The sequence below is a fragment of the Leucopleurus acutus genome, assembly GCF_964270905.1.
Source record: "Leucopleurus acutus genome assembly, chromosome: 8".
Classification (NCBI taxonomy): Eukaryota; Metazoa; Chordata; class Mammalia; order Artiodactyla; family Delphinidae; genus Leucopleurus; species Leucopleurus acutus.
In genome coordinates, this window is record NC_139151.1 from 59,000,939 (window position 1) to 59,022,469 (window position 21,531).

General features: G+C 36.6%; 1 protein-coding gene across 2 annotated transcripts in view; it reads left to right on the plus strand.

Moving 5' to 3' along the window:
* The window catches only part of FCHSD2 (FCH and double SH3 domains 2), a 299,421-nt gene that overhangs the window by 110,896 nt on the left and 166,994 nt on the right, over positions 1–21,531 (plus strand). For both annotated transcript variants that reach the window (XM_082845563.1, XM_082845564.1), the window contains exons 4-5: positions 8,394–8,470; positions 20,294–20,438. In XM_082845563.1, coding sequence (XP_082701689.1) covers positions 8,394–8,470; positions 20,294–20,438 — 222 coding nt within the window. The remainder of the gene's footprint in view (positions 1–8,393; positions 8,471–20,293; positions 20,439–21,531) is intronic.

Here is a 21,531-nt window from a genome sequence, read left to right on the forward strand (position 1 = left end):
GCTGATAATCTTATTGAAGATACCATGTATGTGGCTATTTGCTTTTCTCTTGCTGCTTTCAAAATTCTCTTTTTGTCTTTAGCTTTTGACAGATTGATTATAATGTGTCTCAGTGTGGGTCTCTGAGTTCATCCTACTTAGAATTTGTTGCGCTTCTTGGCTGTTTATATTCTTGTCTTTTGTCAAATTGGGGAAGTTTTTGACCATTATTTGTATAATCTCACTATCCCTTTCTCTATTCTCCTTCTAGGACTCCCACAGTGCATATATTGGTCCACTTGTTGGTGGCCCAAAGGTTCCTTAGCCTTTGTTCACTTTTCTTCATTGGCGAATAGGGGTTCAACAATGGCCACCTCTGTGTCTGCACCTTTGTGTCTCCACATCCTTGATCAGAAGCAGCAATCAGTGATCAGAGCACAGATCCCTGATATTTGGAGGATGGGCCCTTATTGCCCATGGTGTCTCCTGCAAGCTGCATGCAGGCTGCTACAGGAACAAGTTCATGGCTGCTTGCCACTGGGCTGGGAGGTGGGGGGTAACTGCTGCTGAGCTAAGTATAGAAATTGGTTGAAATTAACTTTGTTTAACATCCAAGCCTTTCTCTGGAAGTTACAGCCTTTAAAAAGACTTCAGAGTTCCAAAATAGTTATGTGAGACTGATTCTGTCATTGAATCTGTAGTCTGTGTTGGGAAACAGAATCCTGGTGCTTGCTACTTTGCCATCTTCCCAGAATCCTCTCGTGCAATAGTCTTCTAAGTGGGACTATAACTCAGAAACAGCCAGATGGAAGAGATGCATAGGACAAGTATGTAGGAAGGGGTGTAGGGCTTCCATGCCTTCTCTGGGTGTGCCACTCTCCCACCACCTCTACGTGTTCACCAGCCTGGAAGCTCTGTACCCCGTACTACTGGGGTTTTTATGGAGGCTTCATCATGTGGGTGTGATCAATTATTAACTCCATGTCTAGCCCCTTTCTCCTCTCTGGAGATTAAGAAACAGGGCTAGAAATTCCAAGAATATGGCTTGGTATTTCTGGTGACCAGCCCTCATCCAGGAGCCCACCGAAAGAGTCACCTCATTAGAACAAAAGACACTGCTATCACCCAGGAAGATAATTGGGACTTAGGAACTCTGTCATGAACTGGGGTCAAAGACTAAATGCTAGAACAAAATTCTCCTAGCACCGCTATTTACAAAAGTTTTATGAGCTCTGTGCCAGCAACAGAGACCAACACATAAATATTTTCTTTTATTTCACAAGGTACATAACTCTTGGATTTGGCTCTTTTCCACTTGGCAAAATGAATTTAAGATTTATCCAGGACTTCCCTGGTGGTTCAGTGGTTAAGACTCTGCACTTCCACTGCAGGGGGTGTGGGTTCAATCCCTGGTTGGGGAACTAAGATCCTGCCTGCCGTGTGGCACAGCCAAAAAAAAAAAAAAAAGTTGTGTAAATTAATAGCTTTTATTACTGAATAGTACTCTGTTCTAATGATGTACCATATTTTGTTTAACTGTTCACCTATTGAGGGACACCTTGGCTGCTTCCACTTTCATGAATAAAGCTGCTAGAAACATTTGTGTGCAGGGTTTTGTGGACATCAGTTGGCTAAATACTTAGGAGTGCTATTGCTGAGTCATATGGGAAGTCTGTGTTAATTTTATAAGAAATTTCCAAATTGTTTTCCAGAGTGGTTGTACCATTTTACATTTCCACCAGCACAGGCGTGTCCTGTGGCTCTGCATTCTCACTAACATTTGATAGTGTAGTATTTTTTTGGAATAGCTCAAAGAGCTATTCTAATAGATATGTAGTGGTATCTCATTGTTGTTTTAATCTGCATTTCCATAATGACAAGTGATGCTCAGCGTTTTTCATATGCTTATTTGCCATCCTTACATCTTCTTGATGAAGTGTGTGTTCAGATCTTTTGCTCATTTTAAAAATTGGGTTGGTTTTCTCTTTACTGTTGAGTTTTAAGAGCTCTGTATATATTCTGGATACAAGTCCTTTATCAGTTATGTGATATGTGTGTATTTTTCCTAGTCTGCAGCTTGTTTTTTTTTTTTCTTCATTCTCTTAACAGTGTCTTTCCTAAAGGAAAGAATTTAATTCTAACAAAGTTCAAATTATCATTTTTTCCTTCATGTATCTTGCTTTTGGTGTTGTATGCAGAAACTCTTTGTCAGAGGTCAAAGAGATTTTCCTTTGTGTTCTCCTGCATGTTTTGTACTTATGTACTTTACATTTAGGTCTATGAACTGTTTTGGGTTAATTTTTGTGTAAGTTATGAGATAAGTGTTAATGTTCATTTTTTGGCATATGGTTATCCAATTGTTCCTGCACCATTTATCGATACAGACTATCCTTTCTCCATCTAATTGCCTTTGTACTTTGTGAAAAATCAATTTACTATATTTGTATAGATCTATTTTGGGGCTCTCTTCTGTTCCATTGAGCTGTGTGTCCATTCTTTTGCCAGTACTACACTGTAACATTATAGTATAGTAATTAGCCTTGAACTCGTAATGTGAGTTCTCTTTGTTCTTGTTTTTCAGAATTATTTTGGCTATTTTAGTACCTTTACCTTTCCATATGCATTTTAAAATCAGTCTTTTGATATCTACAAAAAAGCTTTCTGGAATTTTGATTTGAGTTTCTTAATGTGAACTCTTCTAATCCATTAACATGAGGTTTTCTTGGATTTTTTTCATCAGTGTTTTGGAGTTTTCCACATACGGTTCTTATACATATTAATATTTTGTTAGATTTATACCTGAGTATTTCATTTTCCCCCCAGTGCTATCGTATTTTTTTTAAAGTTTCAAATTCCAATTGTTCATTGCAGGTGCATAGGAGAACAATTGAGTTTTATATGTTGACCTTGTATCTTGCAACCTTGCTAATAAACTTATTAGTTCCAGGAGGGTTTTTTGGTTTTGTTTTGTTTTGTTTTTTGTAGATTCTTTGGGGTTTTCTACATAGACAATCATGTCATCTGTGAATGGAAGTAGTTTTATTTCTTCCTCTCCAATTTGTATACCTTTTACTTCTTTTTCTTGCCTTTTTGTACTAAGTGGGACTACAAATACAATGTTGTAAAGGACTGGTGAGAGAGGGCATCCTTGCCTTATTCCCAGTCTTAGGGGGAAAGCATTCACTTTCCATTAGAAGTATGTTAACTCTAGACTTTTTTTTTTAATGTAATCATTTATTATTTTTTAATTAATTAATTTATTTATTTGGCTGCATCAGGTCTTAGTTGCAGCACACGGGATCTTTTGTTGTGGCGCGTGGGCTCTTTGTTGCGTCTTGCGGGCTTCTCCTTAGTGGCAGGCAGGCTCCAGAGCACACGGGCTCAGTGGTTGCAGCACATGGGGTCTCTAGTTGTGGCACATCAGCTCCAGAGCACGTGGGAGCTGCCAGCTCCAGTTGCCCCACAGTGTGTGGGATCTTAGTTCCCCCTCCAGGGATTGAACCTGCATCCCCTGCACTGGAAGGCAGATACTTAACCACTGGACCACCAGGGAAGTCCCAATAACTGTAGGCTTTTTGTATATACCCTTTATTAGCTTAAGGAAGTTTGCTTCTGCTACTAGTTTCTTCAGAATTTTTATCATGGATGAGTGTTAAATTTCATCTCTTTTTTATTCTGTTTGGTCCTCAAATCAAATAGGTCATTTAATATGTCATTAGAACTTGTCTTTTCTTACATAGCTAAATTTAAACAAAATTAATCTTTATTTTTGATAAAAGGAAAAATCTAAAAATATCTAAATACATATTTAATATGTAACATGAGATTAATACCTCATTTTATCATGAAATGAATAGAAAAGTAAGTAAAGACAATTTTATTATGTAATTTAAAATAATATATTAATTTTTTTTACCTTAATTTCAATTATATGCTGTACAAGACAATGAAAAATATTTCAAAACTTTGCTTAAGGGGGGATGTGAAGTTCTCTATTACTATTAATTTTAGAATAGTTAAGACATTGTATAATTTATGATCGTTGTATAATTTACATCAGTTTGAGAAGTATCCAACTTATGCAGTGGACTTTAATTTTTAAAAGTCATTTACATAATGTTGGGAATTTCATGACAAAAAGGTATAGTATATTACGTAACATGGCTTCCTATAATTTTGAAGTGCCATCTGATGTCATATCCTTATAAAATTTAAATATTAGTTTCTCTGTATGTTAGCGGTGAAAAATGGATACAGAATAACCTGTGTGAGATCCATGGGGCACACTTCTGCTCAGCTTTCTGTGGTAAATGGGCAAAAGGTTAAGCCATCAGTCCATTTCCCAGTGTCTATTGAACAGTGTCTTTCTTTGTGTTGCTTCACTTGTTAGAGCAATATAGCAAGTGTTATTGAGAGGTGAAACAAAGCAAGTCTTACATCAAACACTGATGGCTTTTTTAAAAGTTGGAATGGGATATTATTGGATGTTGCAAAGAGTATATTGATAGTACATTTTTATAGAAACCACTGTTCCAGAGTAAACTGTATTGGAAATCAAATCAACATTATATATTAGTGATACTCATGTAAATATAAATATTATATCTAATGCATCAGTTTTAAAGAGTAATGTAATGTAAAGTAATGTTGTGGGCCAGGGAAGTGATTCCAAAAAAAAAAAAAACCATTTAAAAAAAAATTACCAGCCATGGGTTTATCTTCCTTAGCCATTTACTTGTGGTAGATTTTACTTTCTATACAAATAAACCTTTTATTCATAAGATGTAGCTTTAAGCATAATGTAAAAGGTAAACCAATTAAGTATAGAATGCTTTCAGAAGCATGAAGTGTTATTTAGGACCTTTCTATAAGGGCCATGGAGTATTTCTTGAGCATCCATGCAGATTAGATCTTGAACAGCTGCATGGAGCACACAGAAGCCATGATTCCTGTCTCTCTGAACTAACTTGAATAAAGTCTTTCATCTAAAGATCTCACTGTTTGTCTATTTCATGAATCCCTCATCTCATCTCTGAAGCACTCCATTCAGTTTAGTACAGTTCAACATTGTGGTTTAGAGCTCTAGAAATTGCTCTTGTAACTTATAATGCACAAAAATAACAAGTTGAAGTAATTTCAAAAAATTTTAAAGAATTATATAAATCTACAGTGATTTTGTGGGCAAAGATTTAGAATGATAACTAGGGATTCTAATTCAAACTTAACTAGATTCTAATTCAAACTTAACTGTGACTTTAAGTAAATTTTGTATGTTCTAAGCGTCCAATTTCTCTGTAGTTATAACAGGGACTAACAGAATTAAGAGAAATAAGTGTATTGAGATGCTCGTTAGTAAGTTCACTTGTTTTATATAAATTTACAGTGCTGTCATTCTGCCCTCTTAGTCCTTCTCATAATCTGAGGCTCCTATCATACCCCATGTTCTATAAAAATTGTTCTGCAACCACTTTAGCAGTTATTAAACTGAAAAAGTCACTATCATATTATTGAGATGTAAATTTGTTAAGAACATATCAGATGATCCTTTCCTCCTCTGGGTACTTGTATCACATATTGCCACTTATTTGGCAACCCATCCGTTGCCTCCCATTTTATGCTGTATGCTTCCTATTCCTGTCTACATATTATGAGTTCTTTGAATTCAGGGATCTTAACTTACTTGAATCTTCATAAAAATTAATATGTACTGCCTTCTAAATATGGAATAAACTTTTTTCATTGCTTCAGAGTATCTTACACATATGTTCCCTTTCAGTAATGGAGATGGTCAAATTTGACTATAATTTACTAAGGAACTTATTTATTTATTGTATAAAAACCATCTGGTCATAATCTTAGAAATCTGATACATGTTTTTTTTTAATTTGAGTATATGAAAATTAGGGAACCAGAGAAATTTTGATCTAAACATTTCTAACTCAGAATGGCAAAAACACAAAAGGAGTTTGAGTATTATACATTAGAAATGGAATAATGTAGGTGGCATTTATTCGTGCAATCAGGGAACATTGTTGGTATCAACTAAATACTAGGCTCTTTGCTATAGCCTGGAGACATAGTGATTTAAAAAAAAAAGAAAGAAAGAAAAAGACAAGATCTGTACCTGATGGAGCTTATAGTCAGCAAATAGGCAAAGCATATTTAAACCAGACAGTAACAATGTATAAGGATTATGAATACAGTAGGCTGATGAGAGAGAGAGCAACTGACTGAAGGGTGAGCTACTTTGTATACAGTGATTAGGAAAGCCCTCTTAGAGAAAGATACAAAGTAAGACCAAAAGGATAAGGAAGTACCTAGATTGTGGTCTCTAAATATGGTTTCTCTCTGAAAGTAATCAGAATTCCTTGGAAAACTAGCTTACTGCAGATCTGGAATAGGGACTGTAAAAGAAAACAAAGAAATTATTAAAGTCTATTGGGGTCATGATATGGGAGCCAACTTGGAGGAGCTCCCACTGACCACAGATGTAGCATTTGGAGCATCAAGAGAATTGTGACTGCAGTAGATTGAAACACATCCATTATTCAAAATATGTGAGTTCATAATGTTACTTTAAAAATTCATTGTTCACTTTTGGACCAAAACTGGACAGTCAAGTATTTATCTTGCCTTTCCTCTGAGAACTGTACCTCAGCATACCCAAACAGTCCAGGAGGGATAGTTCTTTAAAAAAGAATTCAAGCTAATAAATGCAGAAATAATGATAAACTATTCTTTTTTTTTTTGTTTTTTTTTTGCGGTACGCAGGCCTCCCACTGCTGCAGCCTCTCCCATTGCGGAGCACAGGCTCCGGACGCTCAGGCTCAGCGGCCATGGCCCACGGGCCCAGCCGCTCCGCAGCATGTGGGATCCTCCTGGACCGGGGCACGAACCCGCGTCCGCTGCATCGGCAGGCGGACTCCCAACCACTGCGCCACCAGGGAAGCCCTAAACTATTCTCTTTTAATGAAATGAAACCAAACACTTAGGCGTTTAAACTTTCCACATTTTTCTTTATATACTTTTGAATATTTTGTGTTCGGAAATTTAAAAATCAGTTTAAAGGAGGGGCAGCAAGAACTCAGCTGGTAGGAATGGGAGTGGTGGAAAGAGATTTCATACAAATAAAGAACGGTGTGAACAAGGTACAGAAGTGAAAAAAAAATTCTGTACGTATTCAGGGAAGACTAAGTAATTGTATTCCCCAAAGTGCAAGGTATGTAAGTGGAAGTATTGTGGATATGCAGTTATATGTGAGTTTTCAGAATACATAGGACCTGAAAATAGTGAAACCAAACTATTGCCAAATTCAAAAGGAACTCGAGATTCAAAGGAGCTTCTCTGTAGTTCCTGCTACCCTTTGGGCTCATTGAAATAATGGTAAACAGAAACATTCAACAATGGATTTAATTAAGCCAAATTGATTTGGCAGCAGACCTTAGTAGAAGAAAGGTACCATGTATAGAATGCACCACTGATTTTACTTGAGCAGCTTCTGCTTAAAGTAGGCAGTCAGTTAATGTGATTGTTCTTCATCTCAGCATTTTATTTGTTCTTTTTAAAGTTGCATATATAGAGATGAATATCCCAAAGTTAATGATTTCTGATCCATTACATTGGACCCTGTTACAGTGTTAGGGAACCACATATGTTTCCTTCTAAAAGTAGTATGCTCTATACTCAGAGTGAGTAGTTTAACCTTGCCAATAAAATCCTGTACCTATTATGGATACTCTTGTTTTGTCCAGGTTCATGTTTGTATGGATAACAATAAGTGAGTATTTCTTTGTGAAACTAATTTTTTCATTTTAAGTGATTTGTGCCATGGTATTATTTAAAAAGAAAAAAACTCTTAAAGTCTGTCTTGAAAATTACTAGTATGGAATAGCAACAAGGTTTGTCCATTAATTTTACAAGCCAGTGTTTATCTGTCTGCTCCAAATTGAATGTGTTGTAGTCTTTCCTGGTATATGAGTTTGACTGCTGGGATTCAGAAATGCAGTATATGCCGCAGCAGAGGAGTGATGGAAAATTGAGATGTCAAGCTGAGTAATCAGAGCTCTGTGGAGGTGGACAGCTGTGTTCCCTGTGATATAACGGGGTAGTTCATTTTTATGGCTGGTCACATAGTTTGGTGACGTGGAAAGCATTTCAATTAAGTTTCAATTTTCTCATCTTTATACTCACCTTTTTCCTAAAAATGAGGACGAGAGAAGACTTTGAAAATAATGAAACAAGTTATGGTGTTCTACCATTTGTCATTGGTTCTTTACTTCTGAATTAAATTTATATATGGAAAGACGGGATTTGCTAAGTAATGTATTTTAAGGAAAAGAGCTTCCTTTATAGCACAATACTTATTTTATAATTTATATTATATGTTATTATATTAAATATGTATTTTTTAACAGGGTATCCAGAAGTTGGCTAGTCAATATCTGAAGAGAGATTGGCCTGGAATAAAAGCTGATGATCGGAATGATTACAGGTAACTTAATAAGTAGCTCTTGCCCATTTTCTTTAAAACTGGTTTCACACAGAGCCATGTCACATATATACAACATAGACTCCAGTTTTTAAAAAAATTGCTTCTTTCCTCTGCTGTGTTTTTAGATATAATATCAAAATTATCAGACAATGTTAATGTTCTACAACATATATATTGTATATGAAATAGATCATTTTCATATGTCTTAAGCCAAGATTCCATTTTGTTTAACTGATACCCACATAAGGAATTTAAAGCAGATAGATGACAATGGAACACAAATTGTTTCCTCAGTGTCCTATAAATGAAACACATTATCACAACAATAATGAAACAAGATTGTAATTTCTATCATGATTATCGATTCTTTACTTCTGAAACAAATCCTACATTTGGAAAGATAGGATTCTGTGAGCCTAGGGGAAAAGAGTTTCTAAATTATATATATTTTATATATATGTATATATACATAGTGTACAGACACACCCACAAGGTATCTAGAAATTGATTAGTCAATATCCCACATACAAATTTTAAAGAAGGTAGACAACAATGGAATATAAATTGTGTCTTCATACTGATGTCTTTAAAATATTTATAACTTTGTTTAGAATTTGGTGTCTTTTTTGCAGTTAATTTGGAAGTATTTATTAGCTTTTGTGCTCAAGACTGTCTTAGTGTTGAGGGAACCAGAAGTCAAAGACAGGATTTCAGAGCTTGCAGTCTGGTTGAAGTTAAGACTAATTATTACTCATGAAACAATAACAGAGAATCCAGGGTAATTAAGAACTCAGTGTTGAAGTGTGTGGTTTGGAATCTGAATATGAAATCAAGTTGCTGGATCATCAGGTAATTTCTTAATGGAGATGGAAAACTGCAGGATACACAAGAAACCTTAATAGTTCTTCACAGTTGCAAGACTGATAACTTGGAAGGTGGCATGATAGCTATAAATAATACATCTGTAGTTGCAATATGGAATAATAAAGCAAAACAGGAAATAAATATAGGAATTTTCTTGTGGACTTTTCAGTATCTACAAAGTTCAACTAAGGGGGGAAAAGAGAGGAGATGAAACCCTAGGCGAAAGAGACAAGCAGAGCAAAGCCTTGAGGTGAAAGTGAGAATGATATGTTCAGTATTGCTGGCATGAGGAAAGCCTGACCAAGGAAGAGACTGGTTGCTAGAGAGTAAAGAAGGACTCCAACTTACAGATAGGTTCTATTCCACGTTTGTTTGAAATTCAGGATGCAGGTTACCAAAGAAATAAGGATAAGGTTCTGCTCCCAGGCTACCTTATGCAACCTAATTTTTAAAAGTATGTTAAGCCAACTTTTACTAAATATTTACTGTATACCAGATACTATGCTAGGAACTTTATCTTCCATGATTATCAAAACGTGATAATCAAACCTGTGAGGTACATATGATTATCCCCTTTTTATATATGAGGAAACTAAGTCTTGGGTTGTATGCCTTACTCAAGGTCACACAGCTATGTAAACACTCAGTCATTTATTCATTCATTCTTTCTTTTTTCATTCTTTTTTTATTAATTAATTTATTTATTTTTGGCTGCATTGGGTCTTTGTTGCTGCGCACAGGCTTTCTCTAATTGCGGTGAGTGGGGGCTACTCTTCGTTGTGGTGTGTGGTCTTCTCACTGCGGTGGCTTCTCTTGTTGCGGAGCATGGGCTCTAGGCGCATGGGCTTCAGTAGTTGTGGCATGCGGGCTCAGTAGTTGTGGCTCGTGGTCTCTAGAGCGCAGGCTCAGTAGTTGTGGCACACAGGCTTAGTTGCTCCGCAGCATGTGGGATCTTCCCAGGGTCGAACCCCTGTCCCCTGCATTGGCAGGTGGATTCTTAACTACTGCACCATTAGGGGAGTCCCTCATTCATTCTTTATTTATGAGATAGATGTGAAATATTTACTTACATGCTAGTTGTTAAAGTAGACTTCAGGATTAAAGAGAGTAGAAGGTATGGTGCCTGTTGTTAAGGAGCTTAAAGGAGATAGCCACTATAAACAGTTGCGATATTGGGTAGTAGTAGAGGTGCATTGGACTGTAGAGGAAAACCTAGGCTTCTAGAGCTGAGTCTTAAAGGATGTGCAGGAGTTTGTCAGCATTGGGCAGAAGGAATTCTAAGCAGAAGTAACACCTTAAATGCAGGGAGACATGAGAAAATATGAATGTTAGGTAGCAATGAAGTGTGTATGGGTTGGAGGGTAAGAGGAGTGGTGGACCTGGAGGATACCTAGATAGGCATCATGAAGGACTTTGCATATCACAGAGTTTCTTTTTTATTCAGAAGATAACAGAAGCATCAAAGAATTTCCATAAGAGGAATGACAAGTTCAACATACTTTAGTAACTGTATGAAGGTGGACTAAAGGGGTATGAAGGTGGACTAAAGGGATATGAGGAAGAATTCAGAAAGAATAGAATTGCAGGAATTTAATCCCTCATCATTTCTTATTTGAACCATGAAAATTACAGTAGAAATTAGGCTGTGGGGCAGATTTCAGAGATATTTAGAAAACTGAAGCTAGAGGACTTGCTATTGATTTGGCAGTTTTGTTTTTGTGTTTGTCAAATTTGTTCTGAGACAGACTACAAACAGTTTTCTGTAACTGTCAAACTATAAAGTAGTTTTCTCAGTATCTAAAATAGTTCTTGGAACATAGAAAGCATTAGATAAATACTTACTAACTGAAGGAGGATGTAGAGGGAGGGAGAGGAAGGGTTGTAGAATGACTCTCCGGTTTTTTAACTTAGGCAACTGAGAGGATGGTGGTGCCATAGTGAAAAAAGACAGTAGATCAGGATTGAGGGTGAGAATGGCAGTTGCCATTTTTTGTTTGTTTGTTTGTTTATTAGGAGTTTATTTCAGCTCCAGTCAATTAAAATTTCCCTTTAACTTTTTTGTGTTTATATTTGTATTGTTAATTTAAGAATTCTTACCCAAATAATGCATGCTTGTTGAATGTGTAACAGAGTATAAAGTGTACCTCATCCTCTTTGCCAAGCATCTTCCATTCACGTTTCTACTAGAGTAATTGCTGTTAGAAGTATGTGGTCTTTTCTTCCATATTTTTCCTGTGCAGTGCATACATGAACATAAACAGTTGTGCTGCTTTTAACAGAACTAGAATTATTATATACATATGCTTTTGTAATTCCCTCCACACATACACCTTCCATACACACACCTAAGGAGTCTATTTTACTTTATTTTTTATTTATTTATTTTTATTTAAATATGGTTGATTTACAGTGTTATGTTAGTTTCAGGTGTACAGCGAAGTGATTCTTCAGTTACACATACATATATATTTTTCTGATTCTTTTCCATTATAGGTTATTACTAGATATTGAATGTAGTTCCCTGTGCTATACAGTAAATCCTTATTGTTTATCTATTTTATATACAGTGGTATGTATCTGTTAATCCCCTACTCTTAATTTATCCCTCCCCTTCCTCTTTCCCCTTCGGTAACCAGAAGTCTGTTTTCTCTGTCTGTGAGTCTGTTTCTGTTTTGTAAATAAGTTCATTTGTATTATTTTTTTGGATTCCACATATAAGTGATATCATGTAGTATTTGTCTTTCTCTGTCTGGCCTACTTCACTCTGTATGATAATCCCTAGGTCCATCCATGTTGCTGCAAATGGCAATATTTCATCCTTTTTAATGGCTGAGTAACATTCCATTGTGTGGTGTGTGTGTGTGTGTGTGTGTGTGTGTGTGTGTGTGTGTGTGTATCAATCACATCTTCTTTATCCACTTATCTGTTAATAGACACTTAGGTTGCTTCCATGTCTTGGCTATTATAAATAGTACCACTGCAAACATTGGAGTGCATATATCTTTTTGAATTAGAGTTTTCATCTTTTCCGGATATATGCCCAGGAGTGGGATTGCTGGATCATATAGTAACTCTATTTTTAGTTTTTTAAGGAACCTCCATACTGTTTTCCATAGTGACTGCCCAGTTTACATTCCTACCAACAGTGTATGAGGGTTCCCTTTTCTAAGGAGTCTATTTTAGATGTCCCTTCAAGTTGGTTTGTTCAGGTCCCCTCTTCTTTTTAATGGCTATGTTAGTGCCATAGTGTGGGTAAATTATAGTTTGTTATCCATTTCTCTGTTGGTAGTTAGTTTATTACTATTGCAAATAATGCTGCAGTGGATAACTCACGTATGCACATAGTTATACCTTTGTGTATTGTGAAAGTATATCTATAGGGTTAATTCTTAGAGGGGAACATGCTGGGTCAAAGGGTTTATACATTTAAAATGTGAAACTATAAATTAACCTTCATAAACTCTGTCTTAGTATATTTTACATGTCTTCAAATTTGATTTGAAACTACCCATTTCTTTTTATTTTTTACCAACAGGGCACATGGTCAATCTTTGAAAATTTTTGCCAGTCTGATGATACATGCACCATTTAATGCCATTAAACCCACCCCCGTTTGCCTGGAAACTAGACTTCTGTAATAATACTTTCTCTAAGACCTTTTTTTTATTATTTTTTTTTAATCTTTGAGGACAGGTTTTTCAGTCCTGTCTTAGTCTGTTCAGGCTGCTATAACAAAATACCACAGACTGGGTGGCTTATAAGTAAGAGAAATTTATTTCTCACAGTTCTTGAGACTGAAGTCCAAGACAAAGATGCCGGCATGGTCAGGTTCTGGTGAAGTCCCTCTTCTGAGTTGCAGACTTTTCAACTTTTAGCTGTGCCCTTACTTGGTAGAAGGAGTTTGGGAGCTCTGTGAGGTCTCTTTTATAACGGCACTATTCTGCCTTCACCTCTGCAAAGCCTCACCTCCTAATACCATCGTCACCTTTGGGGATTAGGATTTCCACATATGAATTTCAGGGGACCACAAGCATTCAGACCATAGCAAGTCCTTTCTATGTAAATATTTCTTGGAGTTCCCTCAGCTCTCTTGTGACTGTTTTAAGTAATCTTATCTATATTTCTATCTTTAAATATTGCCTATAAACTAGTAATGATCTGTGTTTTTATTAACTCTTCAGCTTGGGAACCAACAAGTCAGCTGCCTCCAACTGTGACTTCTTTTCAGACCTCATCTTCTGTTAGGAATGTTAAGTAGCTGCTTCTCTGTCTGTGATCTCTCCCCTTCACAATTTCATTGCCACAGTACCACCAACCTGTACGTCTGTATGTCTTTGTAAAATAGGCCTACTCTCACCCCCTACTTGAAAATCTTCTGTTGTTTCTCCTTGCTAATAGTATGAAATTAAAAAAAGGTTTTTTTTTATGATATCAAAAGCCAGGAAGAATCCTGACCCCAAATTACCTTTCTTTGCTCCTTTCTGGCCATTTCTCCTTTTTTCATGCTTGGTTCCCCAACCCTTGGGCACCTTAAGCTACAGTTGTACTGCAGTTCTTATCACACCTCAACTGGACTCAGTATCAGTCATTCTCCCTGCCTTTACTTCTGTTACCTAGGCTGAGGATAGTCTCCCTTCCTACTACCAAAAACAGCAATACATGAACACTTATTTATTAAACACCATACTTTCTCCTGTTATCAGTCACTATGTAACTTAATCTTAGATTATGAATTTAACTTGTCACATTTTCTAGAGTCTTCTTGATGTGTGGTGCTGTATTCCAGGCCAAGGGTAGATCTGTGATTTCTGTTTGTTAAACTTTCGTTTTTACTTAAAAAAAAATTATAGATTCATGTGCAGTTTTAAGAAATAATACAAAGAGTGTTCTTATACTCTTCACCCACTTCCCCCAGTAGTAATAACTTGCGTAACTATAATACAACATCACAACCAGGAAATTGATATTGATACGATCCACCAATCTAATTTAGAATTCACCACTTTTACATGTACTTATTTGTGTGTATGTAGGTGTATGCATATTAAGTTCTGTGGTGTTGTATCACATATGTAGATTCGTGTGACCACCACTACAGTCAAAATAAATTTGTTGGTTTATTTCTTAATAAAAATTTTCCCTGATAAGGTTTTCTCTGTTTTCCAGTGTAATAGTCATATGAGAAATAGTTCACAGCGAGATTTTAGGTGGTATATGGATCAATATTTTTGAATTTTACTAATTAAAACTTAATTATTATGGCAAGTTTTATTTTTCAATTGGAGTAGAATATGAAGTAGTAAGATACATATATTTTAGTTTAAAAGGTGAGTCATTTTAACAAAAAATAATAATGGTATAGGAGATATGAGGCACAAATTGTGTAAGACATACACAAAGAACTTAGTATACACCTTTTTTAAAGTGAAGAGACTCTTTTTAAAAATTCTTTAATAGTAATGCTGGACCTAGAACAATCTTATGTCAGCAGAAGAGCAGAGGTTTGGGAGCCAGACACATCTGGGTTTGAATCTAATCTCCATCATTCCCTCCTCTCCTTCCTCCGGTAAATATATATTGAATGAGTGCCTGCTGTGCCAGACCCTGTTCTAGGTGCTGAGGATACAAGAGTGAATAAAACAAAGCTGCTGCTGCATGGAGTCTTCATTCTAGTGAAAGAAGACAAGACAATAAGCATATGAGTAATTAAACATTGTCACTTGGTGACAAGGACAGTAAGTGTAGTTAAAAGAAAACAGAGTACCAAGAAGTGGTTGGCACTGCAGTGGATATACTGTGTAGAGCCTAGACTTTAGGGAGACAAGAGCAAAATCAGAGAGAGGTCATTTAGGCTATTATAGTAATCCAGGCACGAGATAATGGTGGCTGAAACCAGGGTAGTAGCAGTGGAAGAGATAGACAGTAATCAGATTCCATTATATTTTTAAAGTCTAGTGAACAGTATTTCTTGGTGAATCTGATGTGGAATATGAGAAAAAAAGGAGGAATCAATGATGATTCTAGGGGTTTGGGCTTGAACAGCTAGAGGTTTGAGTAGCTGTCAATGAGATGGAATAGATTAACAGAACAGATTTTAGGGAAATCAAGAATTTGTTTTTGTTTTTGGACATGTTAGTTTTAAGATACCTACTAAATATCCAAGTTGGATATGTTAAATAGGCAACTGAGGGGTTAGGGAAGATGTCTGAATTAAAAATTCAGGAATAGTCAGCATAGTGACAGTATTTAAAGCCTTGAGACTGCATGAGCTTATCTAAAGAGTGAGTGTGAAGAGAAGAAGCTGACTGTGGGGACACTCTTAGCATTTACAGGGCAATGAGATGAAGAGGAACTAGCAAAGGAGTCTAAATTGTGGCTAGTGAGATAAGGCTAGACCAAGAGAGAGAGAGCTATAAGAAGCTATAAGAGAGCTAGAAGCCAAGTAAAGATAGAATTTCAAGAAGGATAAACTAGGTCAGTACTGCTGATAGACTGAATAATAGGCCCAAAGCTTGAGTTGACTATTGGGATTAGCCACAGGGAGATCTTTGATGACCTTGACAAGTAATTTCAGAATGGTGGATGCTAAAACCTTATTTGAATTGAAGCAAGAGTGACTAGGAGGAGAAGTGGAAACAGTAATTTCAGACATTTCTTTTGAGGAGTTTTGCTGTTAAAGGGGCAGACATTGGAGTGGTAGCTGGAGAGAAATGGAGGGTTGATGGAGGGCTTTTTTTTTTTTTTAAGATGCAAGACATTATATGAGTATGATCCAGTAGAGAGGGAAAAGTTGATATTGTAGGAGAAAGCACAATTACTGGATTGCTGTTGAGTTAGAGGTTATATATACAGATGTGAAGAGTTGGCCTTCAGAGCACAGGTAATTCATTGGAGTAAAAAGAGGGATGACACAGTGTATGGGTGCAAAAAGCAGGGAGATAGGTAGATGTGGAGGGAGCATGTGGACGTTATCTTCATACTTCATTATCAGCTGAAAGTGTGGTCATATTAGAGGTTTGAGATGAGAGGAAAAGGTGGGAAATAATTATCTAGAAGAGTGAGCAAATAAGTGGATTAGGGGAATATAGTAGGATTGCTGGGGGGCACTAAGGGATTATTTGACATCAGTTGAAAGTGAGACTAGGCAGCATGATTATTGTTTACTCCAGCAACGTTCTATTGCACAGACATTGGTATGGTGTAAACAGAATTTTGGATTTAACCAAGTTTGGAATTTGTAGATTATAATGACCGAAAGAGGACTTCCCTGGTGGCGCGGTGGATGGGAATCTGCCTGCGAAGGCAGGGGACACAGGTTTGATCCCTGGTCCGGGAAGATCCCACATGCCATGGAACAGCTAAGACTGTGCCACAACTACTGAGCCTGCGCTCTAGAGCCCACGTGCCACAACTACTGAGCCCATGTGCCGCAACTGCTGAAGCCCGCGTGCCACAACTACTGAAGCCCGCGTGCCTAAAGTCCGAGCTCCGCAACAAGAGAAGCCACCGCAAGGGGAAGCCCGCGCACCGCAACCAAGAGTAGCCCCCACTTGCCACAACTAGAGAAAGCCCATGCTCAGCTAGGGTGTACCTTAGAGGGTGATCATAATGGTGGACCATGAAATCTAGGCTGGGTAAGGAGCTGTAAAGGGAGATTATGAGAGGGAGTGAAAGACAGTGGAAAGGAGGTAGGATGAAATGGATTGTGGGCTGTGATAGGGTTGAATAATTGTTGAAGTGAGAATCCTAAAGGGAGTGAGTGGAAACAAGAGGTGTTGGTCAGAGATTAGATGATTAAATTGGTATTAGAGCAGAGGGGTAGTTATTGTTAATGGCAAAGTTTAGGTTATGACCATGAGAGTACTATTTCCTGGTGAATAGCTGTAGAAAAATTTCACAACCTCTCCAAGCCTTACTTTTTCTCCTCTGCAAAATGAGGATAATGCCTACTTTACAAAGTTGTCATGAGGATTAAATGATATGACAGATGTAAAATACATGACATAGTGCCTAGCATGAGATAGGTTCTTATAAGAATTTTCTTCTTTTCTTATATAATTTTGAGCCTCATTTCCTGACCTGAGCAGAATAACAAAGTACCGTAAATGCTTGATACATTTCCTTGTTTCAAAATTATATATATGAAGCCTAGTGAAATAAAATTTTTAGAAAATCACTCTATAACCCATTATTATTTTTTCACAATTGGAATGAAAAACACCACTGCCATTGGAACTACCACTATTGTGTTAACAAGAAGTACTTCTATTTCTTCTACAATTCTGTGACTATTACTATTTATTCATTTAAAAGAATCTGTGTGGCAAGAATTTTCACATCATTTTCATTTAATTGTTAAAATAGCCCTGTGAGCTGCATGGTGCTAGTATTTTTGTTATTTTTCCATTTGCCAGTTGAGGAAATGAAAGTATAGTGAGATGTGCTACGTACGATTATATTGGTTAAACTAGAACTTGAACCCAGGTCTTCTGACTGACTGGTAACCGAATTTTGTGAGTTTCATGGTGTGTCATTGTTGTGAATATGTTTGCCTGCTATTTATTTGTCTGCTAGTCTCTAAAGATCTCTTTTTAAACTCTGTAATGAAAGGATTTTTCTTTTTGTTGTACAGTCCTCATAATTTATACATTCATCCATTCATTCATTTTTTTTCATTCAACACATACTGATTATAACCTTTCTAATGGTTAGGCCATGTGCTAGGCCCTAGAAATAGCAATACAATTATGAGAAAGACATGTACCCTTTATGAAACTTTTACTATAGTGAGAGGGACAAACATTAACAATTAACATAAAAATATTTATAATTGAAGGAATAGTGCTAGAACCATGTGAACAAATAACAGGGAGGGACTTGATTGAGTCTGTGCATTGGCTTGGTGGTGATCCTGAGACTTCCCTGGGGAAGTTATGTTTAAGTTGAGGTTTGAAGGATGAGCAACAGTCAACTAGATGAAGAGGTAAAAGGAAAAGGGTGCTACCTAAGGGGTGAGCATAGTTTCCTCCTTATTCCCCTCCTCTGTCCTTCCTTCTTTCCTTTATTCCTTCCTTCCTTCGGATTACAATTCATAATTGTCCTTGCTCATTTTCATTATGATTTAAAAATGTGTATTAAGTATAAATTAATAATTGCAAAACATAGTACTGAATTTTTCTCTCGGTGCATTCTCTGAGAAAATCAATTATCTGGACTGCTTAGGAGGTTCTGTGGTGAGTTTACATTCTAGATTCCATTGGTAGTCATGCATTAAGGTCATGGAGGACATTAATTTTGCTGGGTTTTTATTCCAGTTTTATTGAAAAATAATTGACATATATCACTGTATAAGTTTGAGATGTACAACATGATGGTTTGATTTACATATATTGATAAAATGATTACCACAATAGGTTTAGTTAACATTTATTACTTGTATTCATTTTGCTCTTCTTAAGCCCATCATTGCTTTTATGCTGACGGTTTTTGGTGGCACAACACACTGACTCTTTTTTCCAAAGGGAAAGTGACATACCTCTGCTTAAATAAGTGAATATTTCCATCGAAACTGATGTATTTGGTGTATTACAAACTACTAATCCATTACACAAACTATTCCCTTGGTTGAGAAGTGCAGTTTCAAGTTTTTTTTAGTTCCAAGTAGGATGGAGACCCAGGCAAATTTTCTTTTTCTTGTTTTCACACTGTCATCCATTGACCCACAGCTAGCATTTTATGTAGCACACGGTCCCATACATTGCTATAGTAGGAAATCCATGTGACACAAGAAGGGAAATCTTAGGAGATGGATATTATAATCTATCAGTGCAAGTATCTCTTTTTAACAAGGTACCATTCATTGTTATGGTAAGTTATAAAATATGTTTATAACTAGTTTAGGAGCATATTGGGACTGACTAAGGCATTTAGCAAAGCAGAAGAGAAGGTTTGAAAAGGAAGTTGGCTACAGAAAGCAAAGGATGAATAATTCTTTGACTTTACCAAAAGATTTCTGAGAGCACATTTATCAAGTAAAGGTGATGGGACTTGCTTGGAATGACTCCAGGCCGCAACGTGATGCTGGCGAAGCATTATTACAACAGAGAAACAGACGTAGAGCAATGATACCATAGACTTCTTTTCTCTAACAAATAGACTTCTCAAGAACATAAGCAGTTGTTCATGATTTTTTTTCCAGCACATCAGTTTATGTAAGAGAGCAATATAATATGGTTGAAAGAAAATGTACTTTAGAGGTATTCGTCTGTATCTCAGTATTGCCACACTCTATTGTGATCTAGAGTGATCCTCTAAATCAGCGGTCCCCCCCACATCACCGGGCTGCACAGCAGGAGGTGAGCGGCGGGCGAGCTAGCAGAGCTTCATCTGCTGCTCCCTGTCGCTCACATTACCACCTGAACCATTGCTCGCATTACCGTCTAAACCATATTCCCCCCTCTCGCCCCCCGTCTGTGGAAAAATTGTCTTCCATGAAACCAGTCCCTGGTGCCAAAAAGGTTGGGGACTGCTGCTCTAAATCTATCTGAGCCTCAGTTACCTCATCTGTAAAATCAGGAAAATAGCATAATGAAATAATGAAACTTGATATTCATAATGATACTCCTGAAACAGTGAAAGGCCTGGAAAGTCTGAAGTATTCACTAATTTTTATAGTGTTAGCTTTGTCTAGCATTGTAATCCTTGTATCACTTTACTCCAGTATCAAGAATAGCTAGTGAATCAAAATAGCCCATTGTCAAGCTATAGAGGAATAGAGTGTATTCCAAGTTTCTACTTGTTATATATGCTAAAAATACTACTACCTATGAACCAATATAAATACACATTAAACTATAAAGAAAACATTTATTTTGTCAGTGCTAGCCAGTGAGCAAAAGGTTAGACAACTTATTCTTCCTTTCCTCTGCCTAATACTTTTCTGTCCCTCTTTGAATTTAGGAGCATGTATCCTGTTTGGAAATCTTTTCTCGAGGGAACAATGCAGGTAGCCCAGTCTCGGATCAATATATGTGAAAACTATAAAAACTTCATTTCTGAGCCTGCAAGGACAGTGAAAAGCCTAAAAGAACAGCAACTAAAAAGGGTATCGTTTCTATTTGTTCTTTTCTTGTATGCATTTTAATATCTCACTGCTACATTTATAATCTGCAAGATTATGTTAAATTGCATTGTACACTTTGAGTTTTTCTATATGGTCCAAATGTTTCTGATTTTAACATGGATTTTCTGATTTCAACATGTTCCTTCTAACTACTGTATTTTATTAACTGACAAGGTGAGTGTAATTTGAATCTGTGGACATTCTGAAAGCTCAATAAACACTTCTTACAAATATTTTTCAGCTTAACTCAAGTAAATAGATTTACTTAGTTTGGTGTATATTAAAATAGTTACAGTGTTGTTAATCCCACTAAGTCTTGAGAAAATTGGTCTTAGTTTCAACTTGACCCACTTTGCATAATAATTCAAAGGAAGTTGACACATTGTTACTGAGTCTAAACTCGCTATGCTGGCTACACACAGTACAGGCCAGTAAGGAATGGCGACTTTATTCGGAAAGCTGGCAGACTGAGAAGATGGCAGACTAATGTCTCAAAATAACCATCTTATCAGGGTCTGGATACCACTTTCTTTTATAGAACAGAAAGCGGGAAGAGGTGAGGAAGTAAAGTGAAAAGGGGTGTTAGTTTTGCCTGGCTTGGCCAGCATTGGGGAGGGGATGGGTTAATTTCTTCTTGTCTGAAGCCACTCACAGGTGGGCCGGGTCAGATAGTCTCCTTGTGAGTTGAACAAAGGCACTTTAGTTTAACTTTCTGGCAGAGGGTCAGGGTTCCCTGAGGCAGGCCATTATGTATGATTATAATAACAAAAGCAATGAAAAGCAAAGGTTAAAGTCAAAGAAACAGATCCAACATGGAGTCAAAATTGGCTCTTCCCTGTTACCATATCTTGACCATATATAGCAAACTTATTACCAAAAACGGTTTACTCTAAAGTTTAGCTATATAGGTTACATAAAAGTTTTTAAATAGATCTGTTTCTTTGTACAGAATTTTTAAATTCATAGAAAAAATCGTTATTAAATGTGATTTTTATGAAAAGCTTGCTATTGAAAGTAGGTGATTGAATTGTGTCCTTTTAGGAAAGGACACAGTTTTACAAAATTAGAGATTATC